General features: G+C 34.6%; 2 protein-coding genes and 1 long non-coding RNA gene across 3 annotated transcripts; 1 reads left to right on the top strand and 2 right to left on the bottom strand.

Moving 5' to 3' along the window:
* Positions 1-2014: 2014 nt before the first annotated feature.
* LOC140955712 (uncharacterized) lies at positions 2015-6575 on the bottom strand. The gene is made up of 7 exons (XM_073409892.1): positions 5703-6575; positions 5501-5630; positions 3372-4129; positions 3073-3155; positions 2683-3019; positions 2251-2589; positions 2015-2095 (listed from the first exon to the last, which is right to left on the bottom strand). Exons 1-7 carry the CDS (start codon positions 6573-6575, stop codon positions 2015-2017), a joined length of 2601 nt encoding a protein of 866 aa, XP_073265993.1.
* A 630-nt stretch (positions 6576-7205) lies between these two features.
* LOC118037636 (uncharacterized) lies at positions 7206-11461 on the bottom strand. The gene is given in 5 exon segments (XM_073409709.1): positions 7206-7731; positions 7874-8504; positions 8506-9878; positions 10396-10610; positions 10797-11461. Coding segments are annotated over 5 exon segments (3252 nt in total). The 3' UTR covers positions 7206-7363.
* Positions 11462-11962: 501 nt separating this feature from the next.
* LOC118037637 (uncharacterized) lies at positions 11963-13818 on the top strand. The gene is made up of 3 exons (XR_004685642.2): positions 11963-12059; positions 12979-13060; positions 13657-13818. It is a non-coding gene; the product is annotated as an uncharacterized lncRNA (long non-coding RNA).
* The last annotated feature ends 3973 nt before the right edge of the window (positions 13819-17791 follow it).

The raw sequence follows: 17791 nt of genomic DNA, 5'->3' as shown, positions 1-17791 counted from the left end.
TTTTTTTTTATTATTTATGTGAGAGTGTTCGAGCCAGTTTATAAATATCTCTGCTAATTATTATAGGTCCTAAAATTAACGATCAGGTAAACTTTCAATGGCTATTAATACTAACAATCATATGACTCGAATCTAAAATCACATAAAAAGCAAATTTTTTGTTTCCAAGACTTTACAAATAGATCACCTATTAAATGGTTTAAACCAAGATTGCTCTTGGGATACAAAGATGGGGAAATAGTTTGATACATTAGATACAAACTAGTTATAACGGTAACATTCCAAACTAAGTTGTAATGTTAAAAAAAAAAAAAAACAAGAAGCTATGAATCTGTGGACTTGTGTTTTGATAGCAATAAAATTCTTAAATTGAAAATTGAAATGATGGTGTTTGTGTTTTTTTTTAACGAATTAAAAATATTTGAATTAATAAATCGAATGGTTAATCTAATTAAAGGCTAAAACAGTTGGGTTTTTTTTTTTTTTTGTAAAAACAAAAAATAAACGCAAGAGTAAATATTTATTCATGATAAAGATAGTTATTTGAATTCTTGGGAAAAATATATTTTTAGTTAAAATTTTACTTTTTTTTAATTTGAAAAACATATCTTTTCTATAATGGCAATAAAGTTTATTGGATAAAAAATAAAGAAAACTAAAATAGAAATTAGAAAAATTGTACTGATTTGAAATAAAGAGTGAACAATGTCTCTAATCAAAACTCCTTTTTTTTTTTTTTTTAATGTGTTTCTTTCTTTCTTTTTTGGTTACAAAAAACATGTTTTTTTTGTAAGAATTGTTGTTCTTTTAAGTTAATACGTATCAAAATCATATATATTTTAGAATTTCTTACTTTTAAGATTCTAATAAAATAGAAGAAACACATTAAAATAAAGTTATTTTAATCCCTATGATAAATATCCTTGCCATCAAATCCCAATATGAATTTTTAATCAACGTTCTGCCATTCTTTACAGCGAGCTAGCTCAAGATGAAATTTTCTTAGAGAGTATGATCCAACTTGGACTAGTTAAGAATTATAAGCAGAAAGGGTATATGCATTGTTAACTTAATAATTTTATTCCTAACAGTAAAAATATTTTTATTTTTATTTTTTAAAATTAATTTACTTTTGTTGTTTTATAATTAAAAAATGAGCTAGTTAGTAGCTGGCATTTTATTTTTTTTCACGGGCTCGAAGTCCAAACCCATATGATATTTTTCATAGGATTAAAACCAAAACTTCAAACACACAAGCTCACACAAAAGAACATAATCGAATGCTCAAGTAAACTATTGTGACTTACACTTTCACTCACAAGGAATGAAACCTACAACCATTAGCAAGAGTAGATTACAATGTTATATAAAACTTCAAGTCTTTTATAAGGAAATAATCTAACTCTTTCAGGTAAAGTAAGTGCAATCAACATGGAAAGGACAATAACCAAAAAGTAAGCTCAAAGTTATAAGAATATGATTATGTGTTAGTAATTTTTCAATGATTTCAGCAAGTTTAATTTGAAGGTGATCGGAAAATCCTATTCATAGAAAAATCATGGAGTCGTGGGAGGTCCGGTGTACTGGATGCGTTCAAGCCAAGGGTGGTGGCATGGCTTTTTTTAGGTGTGGATACAAAGTGTTTCAATGTATTTTAGAGCTAACTATTCAAAAGTGCTTCTTGGGTATACGAATTTAGTTTCAAAAGTTAAATTATTCTTGAGTTACAATAAATCCACCACCTAAGACTAAATCCAATATCATAGTTGGAGAAATAAAGCTCAATATATTGAGCAATAGAGCCAACAAGATGTATTATCATTAAACACACACACACACACACACACTTTATTGAATGTTGAAGTGTGAACTGAATTCTTCTTATTCATTCAATGAATTGTTACAATAATTATAGTATTACATAAGTGTTAGCAACCGAATCAGTTGTATCAGTTGTAAATAACAGACTTTGTAACAGAATGTAACTGAATGTAACCTCCTATTCAACACGTGCTTAACTTAATAATGCAGCAGCGTTAGTCGTTTCTTCAGCGTCTTCATTGTGTGAAGTTGCAAGCTGTAGACTTCGGCGTTGCTGAATATATTCAATACACCCCCCTTAAGATGAGATTCATAAACATGTTAGGGAGAATAAATGTTATGAACACTCATCTTGGATAATAAGGGATGAAAATGAGATGAACCAAGGGCTTTGGTAAAAATATCAGCCAACTGGTGTTGAGAAGAAACGTGAAAAGTGCGAAGAACACCGGATTGAATTTTCTCACGAACCACATGACAATCAATGTCAATGTGTTTAGTACGTTCATGGAAAACAGGGTTGGCAGCAATGTGAAGAGCAGCTTTACTATCACAATAAAGGAGAGCAGGTTGTAGTGGAATATGTAAGTCAGTGAGAAGGTTGTGAAGCCACACAATTTCACAGCAGGTAGACGCCATGGCTCTATACTCAGCCTCAGCAGAAGAACGAGAGACTGTAGTTTGTTTCTTGGATTTCCACGAAATCAAAGCATTATCCAGAAAGACACAATAGCCTGTGACTGATTGTCGAGAGTCCAAGCAACCAGCCTAGTCTGAATCACAGAATGCTTTCAGTTGAAGGTTAGAAAGGACTGGGAAGAACATGCCCTGAGCTGGAGAGGTTTTAATATAGCGTAGAACTTGAGAGGCTGCATCAAGATGAGGAGCCCGTGGCTTGTCCATAAACTGACTTAAAACCTGAACAACAAAAGAAATATCGAGTCTACTGAGAGTGAGATAAAGTAATCGTCCAATAAGATGTCTGTAGGAAGTGGGATCAGCTAAAAGTTGGCCAGAATCTCTAGAAAATTTCACATTAGGATCCATAGGAACTTTTGCCGGTTTGGAAGCCAACAAACCAGTGGTTTCAAGTATGTCCAATGCATATTTGCGCTGACAAACAGAAATCCCAAGCTCACTGCGAGCTATTTCCAACCCAAGAAAATACTTCAATGGACCAAGATCTTTAAGCTTAAATCTGTCGTTAAGCATGTGAATGAATATGGAAACAACAGTTGAATTATCACTTGCAACAACATGTCATCAACATAAACTAGAAGAGCAATAAAGGAATCTGTCAAAGATCGAGTGAACAAAGTGTAATCAGCCTTGGACTGCACGAAACCAAATTCAAGCAAGGCAGAAGAAAATTTGGCAAACCATTGCCGCGAAGATTGCTTTAAACCATAGAGTGATTTATATAACCTGCAGACTTTGGACCCCCCCGTTTTAGCAAAACCAGGTGGCAATGTCATGTATACTTCTTCAGCTAAATCACCATGAAGAAAGGCATTATTCACGTCCAATTGATGAAGATGCTAGTGTTTGACAGTAACAACTGCTAAAAGGGTTCTGACAGTGGTGAGCTTAGCCACAGGAGAGAAAGTATCATAATAATCCAACCCTTCACACTGATTATACCCCTTTGCAACAAGCCTAGCTTTATACCTCTCCAAAGTGCCATCAGATTTTAACTTGACTTTATAAACCCATTTGCAGCCAATAATGTGTTTAGATGCAGGGAGATCAACAATAGTCCATGTGTTATTCAATTCAAGAGCTTTGATTTCAGTATCCATAGCATCACACCATTCCTTACTACGGATAGCTTGAGTATAGGAAGTAGGCTCAGTAAGAGTAGAGACAGAAAGGCTAAAACATTTCTGAGCAGGAGAAAGATGAGAGTATGAAAGAATGAATGAAAGAGTATAAGGAATACCTGAAGCTGAAGAGGAAGGTTCAGGTGCTGAAAAGGAGGTGGCAACATGACAATGATAGTCATGCAAATATCCAGGTTTGTGTTTTATCCTAGAAGACCTCCTGCATGGCTGAGAAATGAGCTCAGAAGGGGATGGTAGAAGAGGTGCTAAGTCAGAATATAGAGGAGGGGAAGGTAAGGTAGAATTGAAGGGTGAGGGAGTAACAGATTGAAAAATAGAAGAATTAGAAGGCATTGGAGCATTGGAAGGATCTACTGATTCATGCAGGGGGAAAGGTAAGGGAAGAACAGAATCAGTAGAAGAAATAGGATGTGTAAGTGCAAAAGGAAAGATAGTTTCATGGAATATGACATTGCGGGAGACAAAAACTGTATGTTTGTGTAAATCGTAGAGTTTGTATCCCTTGATGTGAGAAGGATATCCAAGAAATATACATGGTTTAGCTCTAGGATCGAATTTATGTCTATGTCTAAGTAAAGTAGAGGCATAGCAGAGACATCCAAACACTTTCAAATGAGAATATGATGGACGAGAATGGAACAAAGTTTCATAAAGTGATTTGTTATGTAAGACTGGGGTGGGAATGCGGTTGATTAAATGTACTGTAGTAAGCACACAATCTCCCCAAAATGGTAAGGATAAATGAGATTGAAACCGAAGGGATCGAGCAACGTTTAGAATATGTTGGTGTTTGCGTTCAACAGTGGCGTTTTGCTGAGGGGTTTCAACACAGCTCAATTGATGGATTACACCCTTCGATGCATAGAATGGACTCATGTGAAATTCAACACCATTATCTGATCGAAGGGACTTTATTGTGGTATTGAATTGTGTCTTAACCATAGTAAAAAAAGATTGAATATGAGTGTTGGTTTGAGATTTATTGTCTAAGAGGTGAATCCATGTGAATCTGCTATAATCATCGACAATAGTTAGAAAATAGGAAGAACCACTAATGGACTTAGTAGAGAAGAGGCCCCAAAGATCACAATGAATGAGATCAAACGGTTTTGCAGAATGTGTAAGGCTGTGAGGAAAGGATAACCGATGTTGTTTAGCCAATGGGCAAATGCTGCAATTTGTATTAGATTCATGTAACACTTGAGGGATTACATGAGAGAGTAATTTCAAAGGAAAGTCTGAAGGGTGGCCTAATCTGTAATGCCATAGACTAGTGTTTACAGAATGAACAAAAAAACTAGAAGGGGCGAGATCAGTGATTGGAGGCTGAAACATGGGTGGAACAGGATTGGAACACAGAGAAGTTCTAGATAAAGCAGAAACTGGAATTTGCAGCAAATGATATAAACCTCCCGCTTCTTTACCCACACCAATCGTTCTCCAGCTTGTAATGGTCTGAACAAAACAGAATTTGGGTAAGAAAATGACACAACATTGTAAGGTGTGAATCAACTTGATGACTGATATCAAATTGAAAGAAAAAGAAGGAATACAAAGGACGTTTGTTAAGATAAGGGAGGTTGAAAGCTTAATGGTACCGATGTGAGTAACTGAAGCATGTTCTCCATTAGGCAATCTTACTGTTTTAGAAACAATAGAAGTGATTTGTGTAAAAAATGATGTGGAACAAATCATATGATCTGTAGCTCCAGTATCACTTATCCAAGGAGCTTTGATAGAATTTGTGAGAAGAGTTGATTGAGTGATCAACAAGGCAGAAACAAAAATAGAATGTTTTGGATCTAGAGTAGATAGTTGAGAGATATTAGAAGGAGTACCTGCACGTTTCATATTGAGTGAAGTATCACCTTGAGTAAGAATTTCTGATTCTGGATTGGCAGATGAGGAAACTTGATTGACAGAAGAGTCAAGTTCTGAGATGGATGGTTTGAGCATCTCCATGAGTTGCTGACATTGTGCATAAGTAATAGGCAGCTGAGAGGCAGTGTTTTCAGAAACCTAATGGACACTGTGAGGTACATTCTTTCCTTTGGTAAACTTGTAACCTGGTGGAAATCCATGAAATCTGTAGCACTTTTCCACAGTATGGCCAGAAACACCACAGTGAGAACATATAGACCGATCTTTGCGGGGATAAGAAGGTTGGTTTCTAGCAAAACGAGTTGGAGGTATTGTCCTAGTAAGTAAAGCAGTGGTGTTTGGATTGAAAGAAGTGCTAGAAGATGAAATCATTCGTTGCCTCTCCTCTTGAACAATAAGTGAAAAAACTTTGTTGATGGATGGCAGTGGATCAATCAGCAAAATTTGTCCTCGAATATGTGAAAAATTCTCATTCAATCCCATGAGGAATTGATAAACATGCTGCTGATGATGATATGATAGAATAGTCTTCAATGCTCCACATGTGCATGTAGGAATTGGTTGATGATTGCCCAGTTCATCCCATAAACCTTTCATAGCAGTAAAATATGCACTTACAGAATGATTATCCTGTGACATAGACGAGATAGACTTCTGAAGCTGAAAGATGCGTGGGCCATTATGCTGAGAGAACCTTTCCTGAAGATCGTTCCAAATGTCAAATGCATCATCAATGTAGATAATACTGTTGGCAATCTTTGTTGAAACAGAATTCAACAGCCACGAGAGAACCATGTTGTTGCAGCGAGTCCATGCCAACCCTTGAGTGTCAGATAGATTGGATGGTTTAGGCAGAGTACCATTGATAAATTGGAGTTTGTTCTTGGCTGATAAAGCCATCATCATTGCCCTCTTCCATGAGTTGTAATTTTCACCATTGAGCTGCTTTGAAACGATCATGGTGCCAGGACTGTCACCATGATGTAGAAAGAAAGGATTAGAAGGATCCATTTCTGAGGTAGGTCCAACCATTGCCAGAAAGTAAAGAGAAAGAATGCAGAAAAGAGAATGAAGAAGATGAAGAAACTTGAGAGTGCGGAAAAAAATCAGAGAGAAAGCTCTGATACCATATTGAATGTTGAAGTGTGAACTGAATTCTTCTTATTCATTCAATGAATTGTTACAGTATTTATAGTATTACATAAGCGTTAGCAACCGAATCAGTTGTATCAGTTGTAAATAATAGACTTTGTAACAGAATGTAACTGAATGTAACCTCCTATTCAACACGTACTTAACTTAATAATGCAGCAGCGTTAGTCGTTTCTTCAGCGTCTTCATTGTGTGAAGCTGCAAGCTGTAGACTTCGGTGTTGCTGAATATATTCAATACACTTGATAACCTTTGTCAATTGCTCCATCTAGTTGGAGATTTGCTATGCTTGATATGGTTGCCGAATGCTTGTGGGAGTTGTCACTGGTTACATGTTGTTTTGGAGAACTAAGCGATGCAGTGGATTGATTGAACAACTTTTTAAGGAAAATAAATGGTAGAAAAAGGTACAAAATTGAAGATGAATAATATCTGCAATAGTAACTACGATGAGGAACTGTAGAGATTGAATGGCAGAACGAAAAACGACTGGAAATGATTGTTACGCATTCTTTCTCGCTAGCATATCTGATGAAGTTTCTTATTCATTACAGTTGTTTGGTGATCACATTACCAAGGTTCTGCTATTAAGATTTACTACAAGAATGGAGAATTACAGGAAACGTGGTGCAGACTTTTGAAAAGAGACAGACAGGGACAAATTTTAACTAAATATATGAAGTTCCAATCCCTCGCGAATCCTTTAGAAACTTTGCTTTGATCTTTTTGAGAGCAGTGAGAGCATCTTCGATATCTATCCTCTCCTCAGGCTGTTCTGCAGAACATTGCAGGGCCAATTCCAGAATGGATGATAGACAATCTTTTTTAGCAGCAGGATATTGTCCATGATCTTTCAAGTGAGCATCTGCAATTTGAGCTACTGCACCAGGTAGTGACTCTTTGACCCAAAGTTTCAAGTTCGTTTCTCCTGTAAACATTTCATCGGTGGGCTTTCTCCTCGTAAAAGTTTCCATCAGCACAATACCGTAGCTATACACATCACCCTTGACAGAAACAATCCCTTCGGATCCATACTCTACATGCAAATTATATTCAGTCATTAGTATCAATGAAAAGGGGGATTTAGGGAGAAGAGGAATGTGTGATTTAGTCATTAGTTCTTAACTTCTTTTTTTGTGTGATTTTTGATGAAACTAACAACAAAAATGGAGCATTACCTGGTGCCATGTAACCAACAGTAGCTAGTGTCATTGTTTGTGTGATCGAGTGCCCTTCGCCGAGGAGTTTAGCAATGCCAAAATCACTCACATGAACGACCATATTCTCATCAAGCAGGATATTGCTAGGCTTCAAATCACAGTGGACCACGAGTGTTGCATTGCCATGGTGAAGGTATTCAAGTGCCGACGCAACATCAATCATAATGTTCAATCTCTGTAGGAGATCCAAGAAATAGTTGTGGGAATACAGCCACTTTTCAAGGCTCCAATTAGGCATGAACTCAAGCACCAAGGCTTTGAAGTCAATGTTGCAGCAACTTGTGATGATTTTCACAAGATTTCGATGGCGGATGCTGCGCAACACCTCACACTCAACATCAAAACTCTTGAATGCTCCCTCTAGCTGCGAATGAAAAACCTTAACAGCAACGTGCACTCCATCTGAGAACAACCCCTTGTAAACTGAGCCAAAGCTCCCCGTACCTAGCAAGTTGACCTCGTCAAATCCATCGGTTGCTCTCTCAAGCTCTTGAAATGAAACTCTTCTCCATGTTGCTAAATCTGGAAAATCTCCTGGTTTTTTCTTCTCATTCCTTCTGCCACGCATTACGTAGAGGACAGTAAATTAAGGCCGTAGCCATTACTACAGCTCCAATCGCTGGTAAAATATACTTGAATACATTTGCAGTTGCTTTCTTCGATTGATGACGACCTCTAGTCTTACATGGCTGGACTTGCATCTGAGGAGAACCACACAATGCTTCATTCCCCAAAAATGATCGAGCTGAGAACTTTTTAAATGGTCCACCAGGTATCTCCCCTTGAAGTCCATTGAAAGACACATTGAAATATTTAAGATATGTAAGTTTCTCCATGTCCTTGGGAATTTCTCCTGAGAGATTATTTCTTGATAAATCTAAGAATTCCAAGCTTACCATGTCACCAAATGATCGAGAAATAGGCCCCTGCAATCTATTATTGGACAAAGAGAGATAAGCTAGATCAATGAGGTCCCCGATGCTAGATGGGATTTCACCTGTTAATTGATTTCCTGATATATCTAAATGCCTTACAACCTTCAGATTGCTGATATCTAGTGGGAGAGAGCCACTTAAAGAATTTGATGATAACTGGAGTTGCTGGATATCTTTTAGTCTCCATAAGGTCGAAGGTATTGTGGATGCAAGATTGTTGGCGCCCATTGCTAACTCTCTTAGAGAACTGACATTGCCTAAACATGAAGGGATTGATCCAACTAGCTTATTCTCCCCAAGATATAAGAAAGCCAAACTCTCTATATCACACAAATCAGATGGGGCGGACCCTTCTAAATTATTTCCTGAAAATGATAAAGATTGGAGCTTCCTTAATCTTCCAATTGTAGTTGGAATGGTTCCCTTTAGATCATTGTCTTGTAGACTCAATTGTACCAAGTTACTCAAGTTGCCAATTCCTTCGGGTATGCTGCCTTTAATCTGGCAACTCTCAGCAACAAAGTTTTCGAGGGAAGAAGAGAGGTTTCCTACTGAAATCGGGAGAGTCCCCTTCAATGGATTAAGGCTCAGGAATACTAGTCTCAAATTCTTGGAATTTGTCAAAGACGTTAAGAAATTCAACTCTGAAGATAGAGAGTTGCTGGTAAAACTATTATTCCCCAGATTGAGAATTCTTAGGTTCCTTAAACCATCGCCAAATGCATCAGGAATAGGACCAAAGAAAAAGTTTGAACTCAATTCCAGAATAAGGAGTTCAGAAGCGTTGGAGAGAGAGACAGGGAATGGACCACTGAGTTCGTTTTCTCCTACGAGAAGTCGCTCAAGATTTGGAAGCTGGAGACCTATGCTTGATGGAAGATGGCCTGAGAGATAATTTCCCGTCATTTGGATAGATCTCAATGTTGAGATGTTAAAGATTCTGACGGGAATAGGGCCACCAATCCTGGTAATTGACAAAGAGATTATCTCTAGATTCACCAGGTTACCAATCTCCGGTGGAATTGTTCCTGCCATAGTTAAAACACTTGTAATCATAAGTCACTTGAAGTTTTACTATTTTAATGGTGAAAAGTGGTGATAACACAAAACAGAAAGAAGGGTACCATACCTGTGAGGTTGTTATGCCTTAGTTCAATATACCTTAGAAGGGTCAGATTTCCAATAGCAGAGGGAATTGGACCAGTTAGGCCACTATTTTCTAGGTTAAGTAGCTCCAAACTGAGAACATCGCTGATGGACGATAGCATTTCTGCATCTGCAACATAAAACTTCTACTTAGACCGCTACATCTACAAAGCAGAAGTAACATATAAATATTTATGCTTTTCTTTAAGAGCAGACTAAAGACTCATAGATTGAATGTCTACAATACTTTGCGATGAAAAAGCTAAAATATCTCCATTTGGTAACATTTACAAACAAATAACTAAAGTTTAGCTGTTCAAAAGTCCTGGACAAAGAATAGATTCTGATTAAAGTGTTGTTCATATCATTTCCATTGCAAGGCCAATAGAGAAGACTTACCATTGAATTTGTTGTAGCCAAGATATAGCTGTTCAAGCACTGTCAAATTTCTGATATCTCTGTGTATCTTTCCTTCAAAATTGTTATAAGACAAAGAGAGAATTTTCAGTTGCTTGCATCCAAATAAAGCTGCAGGAATTTGGCCACGAAATAGGTTCCAACTCAAGTACAATCCTTCCAGATTGGGAAGATTGTTGAACAAATTTGATGGCAAGCTACCAGTTAGATTATTGAAATTAAAGTCAAGAAACCGAAGTGAGGACATGGTGACATTAGCTGAGGGCAAGGAACCTGAGAGCATGTTTCCAGTAAGAACAATGACCTGCAATGAAGAAATGTTGAAGACTGCAGAGGGGATGGAACCTGAAAGGCCAGTATGACTCAAATACAGTATCCTCAACTTGGGAAGCTTGCCGATCTCTCCTGGAATGTGCCCTTGAAGATCATTGTTGGACAAGTCCAAGCCATCTAGCTCTGAGAGGTGGAACAATGACGGTGGAATCGCACCAGTGAAACTGTTATTAGCTAGAGACAACATGTGGAGCCTCGTAAAGGACCCAAACCATGATGGGATCTCCCCGCCGAAGTAGTTATTTTTTAAGTTGAAGTATTCTAGCCTACGTAACTTAGCCAACTCGTCCGGGACAGAGCCACGGAAACTATTATTATAGAAGGAGGCATAAACTAGAAAGGACAAGTTTCCCAAATGTGGAGGTATGGTACCTGTAAGATCCATGTTAGACAGATTCAAGGCTCTGACCCTACGGTGGCGAGTTCCACAAGTGACACCAACCCAGTCGCAAACAGAGGTGGTAGCAGTCCAGTTGGTGGTCAGCAGGTTTTGAGGGTCATTAACGATGTGGTCTTTCAAGGCAAGAAGAGCATCTTGATCAGTGTTAATGCTGGTTACTCTATCAGCCACCAAGGTCGCAACAAAACTGCTCCATAGTATCACTGTGAAAGGGATCAGGAAGCAACCGTTCCGCATAGCTGTGAGAGGGTATCGTAACTTCAGAAATGAGAGTTGTCTGTATATTTGGTTCATAACTTCTGCATTTCCGTGCATTGGACAGATATTTTATAGGCCTTTGCTGTCAAAAAGAGATAAAAATCGAAGTAGACGGAGAAATTTACAATCTGTGGTGGGATTTCTAAAGCCTATTAGCTCGAAAAAAGAAAAAAAAAAAACAGAGTATGAACATAGGACTTAATTCCAGCTTCTTTTGCACGGCTAGAATAAATTTTGTGGCCTGGAATTCCAAGAGTAAGACTGTCTTTTTCTTTTTCGTCAGCGCCATGATTACTGCTATCCTTCTTGTAAGCAGTGATTAGAATAAAGAAATAATCTTTCCATCCAGCTGACTGGCATTGCCGGTTGAAAACCAGGTCCCATAACAGCATTGTAGAATCTGTGTAATGTTTTGAATTAATGAGATAGGAAAATACAATAAAGCCCCTGGAGGTTTAGAAGTAGGAATAATTAAATGAGGGGTATAATAGTAATTGGATAAATAATTGATAAATATAAGTAAAAAAAAAAAAAAAAAGAGGGATCTGAAATTAGAGAGCAGAATCGGCAGGAGAGAGAAGGAAGGAAGAAGAAGAAGAGAAAAGGGAGGAAAATAAGGGAAAAAGGAAAGGAGTTGGAGGAAATAAGTTTAAAGGTAAGATTTAAGTTATTAAATATATAATTATGTGTTAATTAAGCTTTAATTTCAGTTTTGATAAATGTTAGGGTTTTGAGAATTTATGTTTTGGGTTTAATTGATGAATTAAATTGAAGGTTAGGAGTTGATTGTTGTGGGTAATTGATTATTAAGTTGATTATGGAAGATTATGATGATTTTGAGTTATGGTTTTGTTTAAATGATGAATTTATGTTAGAAATCAGGGGATAACAGTAGGTGATCTGTTGAAATTCTGGGTTTGAGGTTGAAGATGACGAAAATTCAATTTGGTCCCTCAATTTCCGAAAATTACAGTTTAGTCCCCGAACTTTGAAAAATTACAAATTGGTCCCTGGAGCATATTCCGAGATTCTGAACAGAATAACATATGAATTATGGACAGAATTACTGTATAGATAAGATAATTTAACACTTTCAATTTAGTCCTCCAATTTGACAAAAAGTACGATTTGACCCTAAAAATTTAGTAAAATTCCAGAATGATCCCTGAAGCATAATGATACATCCTGGACAGAATTGAGGATTAATTAAGGTCAGAATTTCAGTATATTCATGGATGTATGGCAAATTTCAGTTTGGTCCTCTAATTAGATGAAAGTTACAATTTAGGCCCTAAAAATATGATAAGTTCCAGATTAGTCCCTAGCTATAATACTAGCTTTTGCAGATTAGTTTGATGAATAATTAAGGGTTATTTAGTGAATTATTACCAATTTTATTAGTTGTTTTTATTATGGATTAGATTTCGGGAAAACCATTAGATTTTGGGTTTTTGAGAAAATTGACTAGTTAGTTTAAAAACATATAGGATTATGGAATACACACTTAGTTAAGTGTATTAAATAGGTTAGATGTTCTTTCGAGTCGTTCTTGAATATGTCTCCTTTGTATTCAGATAATCCTGATATTCTACCGGCAGGACATCAGTAGAATTTCCTTCGGTTTCAGCTTGTGTGTGCTGTTTGCTTTTGAGTCAGGTGAGTGGATAATTTTTCATATGCATGAGAAATATTATAAATATTTGATTTGTTAATATGAATTGGATCATGCTTCTTGATAATATATATGCTGATTATTATCCTTGATATGATAAAGCATGATCAATTATTGAATCTGATTTCTTGATATGAACCAATATGATTTGACTTCTGATATGAATTCTGAATTGATAGCTCCTCATTTGATTGATGTCATGAGTTGAGCTTTGAGATATGAATATGTTTGTTTGATTGTGATTATGAACCTATGGTATGTCAGTCAGAATACCCATGCTAACAGGGTAGTGTTAGTCTTTGTGCACATCGTATCTGAACTCTAGTTGGTCGGGGGAGTCACCAACCTGTGTGGACTGATCATCCAACAGTACGGAGCCTCATGCTCATTGCATTTTGATTTTCTGACGAGTTCTACCATATGATATTCTTGTTATGGCCTATTTGATAAACCTTCGTATAAGAACTAAAGCTATACTTGTATATATATTTCTCGTTGTTATATTACCTCGTATGTGTATATTGAATGTTATCTACTCACTGAGTTGTTGAACTCACCCTCTCATTATTATTCTTTTCAGGCTTATAGCTTGATAGCGGGTTACTTTTGTTGAACCTTCCGAACCTGCTTTTTGGTTGTAATTTGTATCTTTCTTTTTATGTTTAGTGCTCCAACGCTATGAAATTATATTAACTCTTGTATTAGACAATTACATTATATTATGAAGTTAGTTTTGTTGTTACTGCTGTGTTGAACAACTCTGATTGAGTTTTGAAGGATAAGTTTGTATGTAAGTTTGGGTTCGCATAGGTTTGGAACCTTGGAGGGAAACCTTGTCTATGTGCCGGTCATGGATCCGGGATTCGGATCGTGATAATCTGACTGTGTGATTTGAAACCCCAGAAGCTGTGGGGGCATTCACCGTACCGAAAACCCTTCTGGCCCATGGAAATGGAGCTGTCCCATTCCAACGTCTATGACCCGCTCTCAGCGTCTCCCTAGCTTTCATCATTTTTAAGACTCGTAAAAAGAGTTGATGATGCAGAACTTCTAGGAATTTTAAGAGAGAGAGAGAGAGAGAGAGAGAGAGAGAGAGAGAGAGAGAGAGAGAGATGCAAAGGGAGGTCAAAGTGATGGGATGTTCGCGTTGACCCCAGCACGCTGGAATATTTGATGGCAAAGAACAAGGCTATGAGCAGTAGAAATCGACTTTTTGTCTATGCCCTTTTTTCATTCGGTTATGCGACTTTACAAGGGTCAATTTTCACACTGTTAACCAAAAAAAAAAAAAACACTAATTATTCAGGCTAAATCGAGCTAAGTAATTTGTGACTGAAATATTACTGGCTTCATAAAAAGGGAAAATTACACTTTATATTATATAATTTAGTCATTTTATTTTATCTCCGTTGATTACACTTTTATTAATAAGAGAAAATTACACTTTATTTTATATTATAATTCACTTTACCAATGTGAATCAGTCATCTTGCTCAGCACAAAGCACAAAGACAAGCTAGTAAATGGTAAATAAAAATTATAGGGATAAAATTTATAAAAAAAAAACTCATGACCCAACTCTTTATTTAACCTAGATTACAAATTAAATTATATAAAAGTTATTTCAACACAACCCAATCAACTTGGTTAGCTTAAAGACAACTCGACATACTAGTAAAAACAATATAAGGATTCAACTGAAAAAAAAATGAATGAAATTAACAAAAACAAATCATTCAGCTTAACTTCTTATCTAACTTAGGTTTAAAAATAAAATTTGTGGGAGTTGCTCGGCATGATCTAGTTGATTTTAACAGTTCAAACGATGCCAAAATATAAAAAAAACTAATTTTCTTTTTTAAAAATAAAAGTTTCATGAAATGCCATTTCAAATACAATACCAAATAGCTTCTCAACGATGTTTGTAATTGTGATGCAAAATGCTTATCAAAATAGTTTATTGTCTGAAAATATATCAAAATGAATTATTTTTTAATTTTTTATATTAACACGTTAAAATCATTAAAAAATATCAATTGAATAATTTTTTAATTAAAAATATTTTAAAAAAATACTTCAAAGATACAAGCATAAATATAAAAACATATGTCAAACAACCTAAAAAAGATTTCGACCATTTCTTATCATGTGCGTTTGTGTAAGTTTCTATTTTTTATGTTTATTGTGTAGGATTATAGTTTTATAACCCGGTTTGACAAGTTGACTCGGGGTTGGAATCGGACCGAGTTTATAAAAAAATATGGGTAGTTAAAAACTCAATTGACCTGGCAAGACACGGTCGAAAACCCGGTTACAATCTGTTAATTATTATTATTTTTTTTTTTATTAAAATAACATAATTATGATTTATAAAAAAAAAAATAAAATTAAAATTGATTATAGTGATTTGATCAAACTCATTACCCGGGTGTTGAACAAAATCATCCATAAAGTTAGGTTTAAAAACACTGTGTAGGACAACTCTCGAGAACACAAAATACAAGAACAAAAGTATTAAAACCATACCTTTACAGGTGCATTTTTTTGTTTATAGTAGTTGCCCCCGCATCTAAAAACAAAAATGAAAACTTGAGAAATGCTCACATTTCCGCACCGACAAAGCGCGACCTTTGTCCTATACGAACAGAGAAAAAAGCATGGCCACTTGCATCGTTTTTTCAATTCAACAACGGCTGGTGATGAGGTGAATTTGCTGGATTTCCCGGCTACTCGATTTGTTGGATTTTCAATTAGAATCCTAGTAAATCTAGAAGTTAATTTAATTTAAAAATAATTAAAAACAACAAAAACAAAATAAAACATCTTTAATTTCATATATTATTTAAATAAAAAAAATTATAATAAAGAGAATAAGGACAAAATCTTAAGGATAATAAACCTCCTATCCTACTTTGATTTTTTGAATATCTGCATAAAAATCAAGTGAGAGAGGAAAAAGCAAAAAACAAAAGACCTCAAGTGTGGAAGGGATGCCGAGATGTTTTGGTCTCTGCTTTGGAAGCAAGGTTTTGACCACTAAACAAAGTTAAACATGCCGTCTAAATCCAGTGAATATTGCTCCCATGTTTCAAGGTTTTTTATTTTTATTTTTAAAGTTGCGTATTTATCAGATTACCTTGCTATCCCAATTACATCCAATAATTATCAAATAATTAAATGTAAAAGAAAAGGATAAAACTTCTTAAATTCCAAGGACAAAGCTTTTTAGATTTCAAGTGCAATGAAGAAACTTAACTCATTTAAAATTAAGGTAAAATCAAGTTTTTTTTATTAAATGGTAATAACATAATTACGTTGTGTAATAAAGATAAAAAAAAAATTATTTAACCCCTTTCCTTCTTATAATGACTAACGGTTCTATAAAAAAAATCCATATCCTTAAAACAAAACTAAATAATTTTTCCAAAAATAGTAAAATTTTAATTTCATCTTAGAAATACACAATGAAATGTAAATGTGCATAGTAAATCCCTCAACTCTTTTAACTTTTGTGATAATGAGAACCTGATCTATAATATAAATTTTTATTTCCTTTGGTTTAATCTTCGACTGAAATAGATTTTGTTTTGATCTATAATATAAAACTCTTTAGCAATATAAAAGATTAAAATTATTTTTTCCAACATTTTTATATTTAGTTAGTACCATAAATTTATTTTTTTATTAAAAATTTAATATATACTTTTTTAAGTTAATAATATAACTTCTTATGATAGTTTTTTTATTTGAGTAGAGTAAAAGTAATATTCTATAACTAGAGTATCACAATAAAAAAAATATCAGGATAGCTATTAAGAGTTATGGTTTTTATTTTTTTTTATGAAAACTAGTTATATTCTTGATGCATTTATTTTTTTTAATGGAAAAATACATCTTAACGAAATAATGAATTTTTCTATTTTTTTCATTGGAAAAGAAAATAAAAAAATTGAGATGGAAAAATAAATCTATTACTGAACACACCCTTATAAAATGCATCTATTTACGTATATTTTGGGAGTATGGCTGCGGTTACTTTTCAAAGTACTTTTTATTTAAAAATATATTAAAATAATATTTTTTTTATTTTTAAAAAATCAATTTTTAAATCAATGCATCAAAATGATATAAAAAAAATCAAAAAAATATTAATTTGAAGCAAAAAAATTAATAATTTTTTTTTAATTTTTTTAAAAAATGTTGTTAAAATACAAAAATAAATAGAAACTAGTTCATTTAGTCATTGGTTAATCAAATTCTCCGAGAGAAAAAAGAAAAGAAGAAACATTTCAATAATTTGAAGGGAAAAAAGATATGCCATGGCAAGGCCCAAAAAATAAACGGCATGGGGTCCTTGATGACGAACTAGGCTGACACATAAGACATCTTTCTCATGCAGTCTGTCACAAATAATCATATTTCATTCTTCAAGATTCCATGACATTATATGATAAGATATATTTTATTCTAACCATATAGGAGGAGGAGGCAGGCAACGGGTAGGGATTTGGTATCTCCATTTTATATATATATATATATAATATATATATATATATATATATATATATATAATTATTAATATAATAATCATTAAAGATTTATAGAATTATTCAACTAGGCATAAACTAATTTGAACACTTATATTAATTAAAATATACATATATATATATATATATTATTCTCTAATAATTCTTTTTTTTAAATAAAAATTATTA

The sequence above is a fragment of the Populus alba genome, chromosome 6 (assembly GCF_005239225.2).
Source record: "Populus alba chromosome 6, ASM523922v2, whole genome shotgun sequence".
NCBI classification, from domain to species: Eukaryota; Viridiplantae; Streptophyta; class Magnoliopsida; order Malpighiales; family Salicaceae; genus Populus; species Populus alba.
The sequence above is the reverse complement of the archived record's forward strand: the minus strand, read 5'-3'. Positions and strand labels throughout refer to the sequence as shown.

Bases quoted from the DNA above. Each gene is read 5' to 3' on its own strand.
- LOC140955712 (XM_073409892.1), bottom strand. From the start codon at position 6,575: ATGGTTGGACCTACCTCAGAAATGGATCCTTCTAATCCTTTCTTTCTA. The intron at 4,130-5,500 runs GTACTCCTTCTA...ACAAACATACAG, and splicing joins ACTCAATATGAAACGTGCAG to TTTTTGTCTCCCGCAATGTC. The intron at 3,156-3,371 runs GTCAAACACTAG...GGTTTCGTGCAG, and splicing joins CCCTTTTAGCAGTTGTTACT to TCCAAGGCTGATTACACTTT.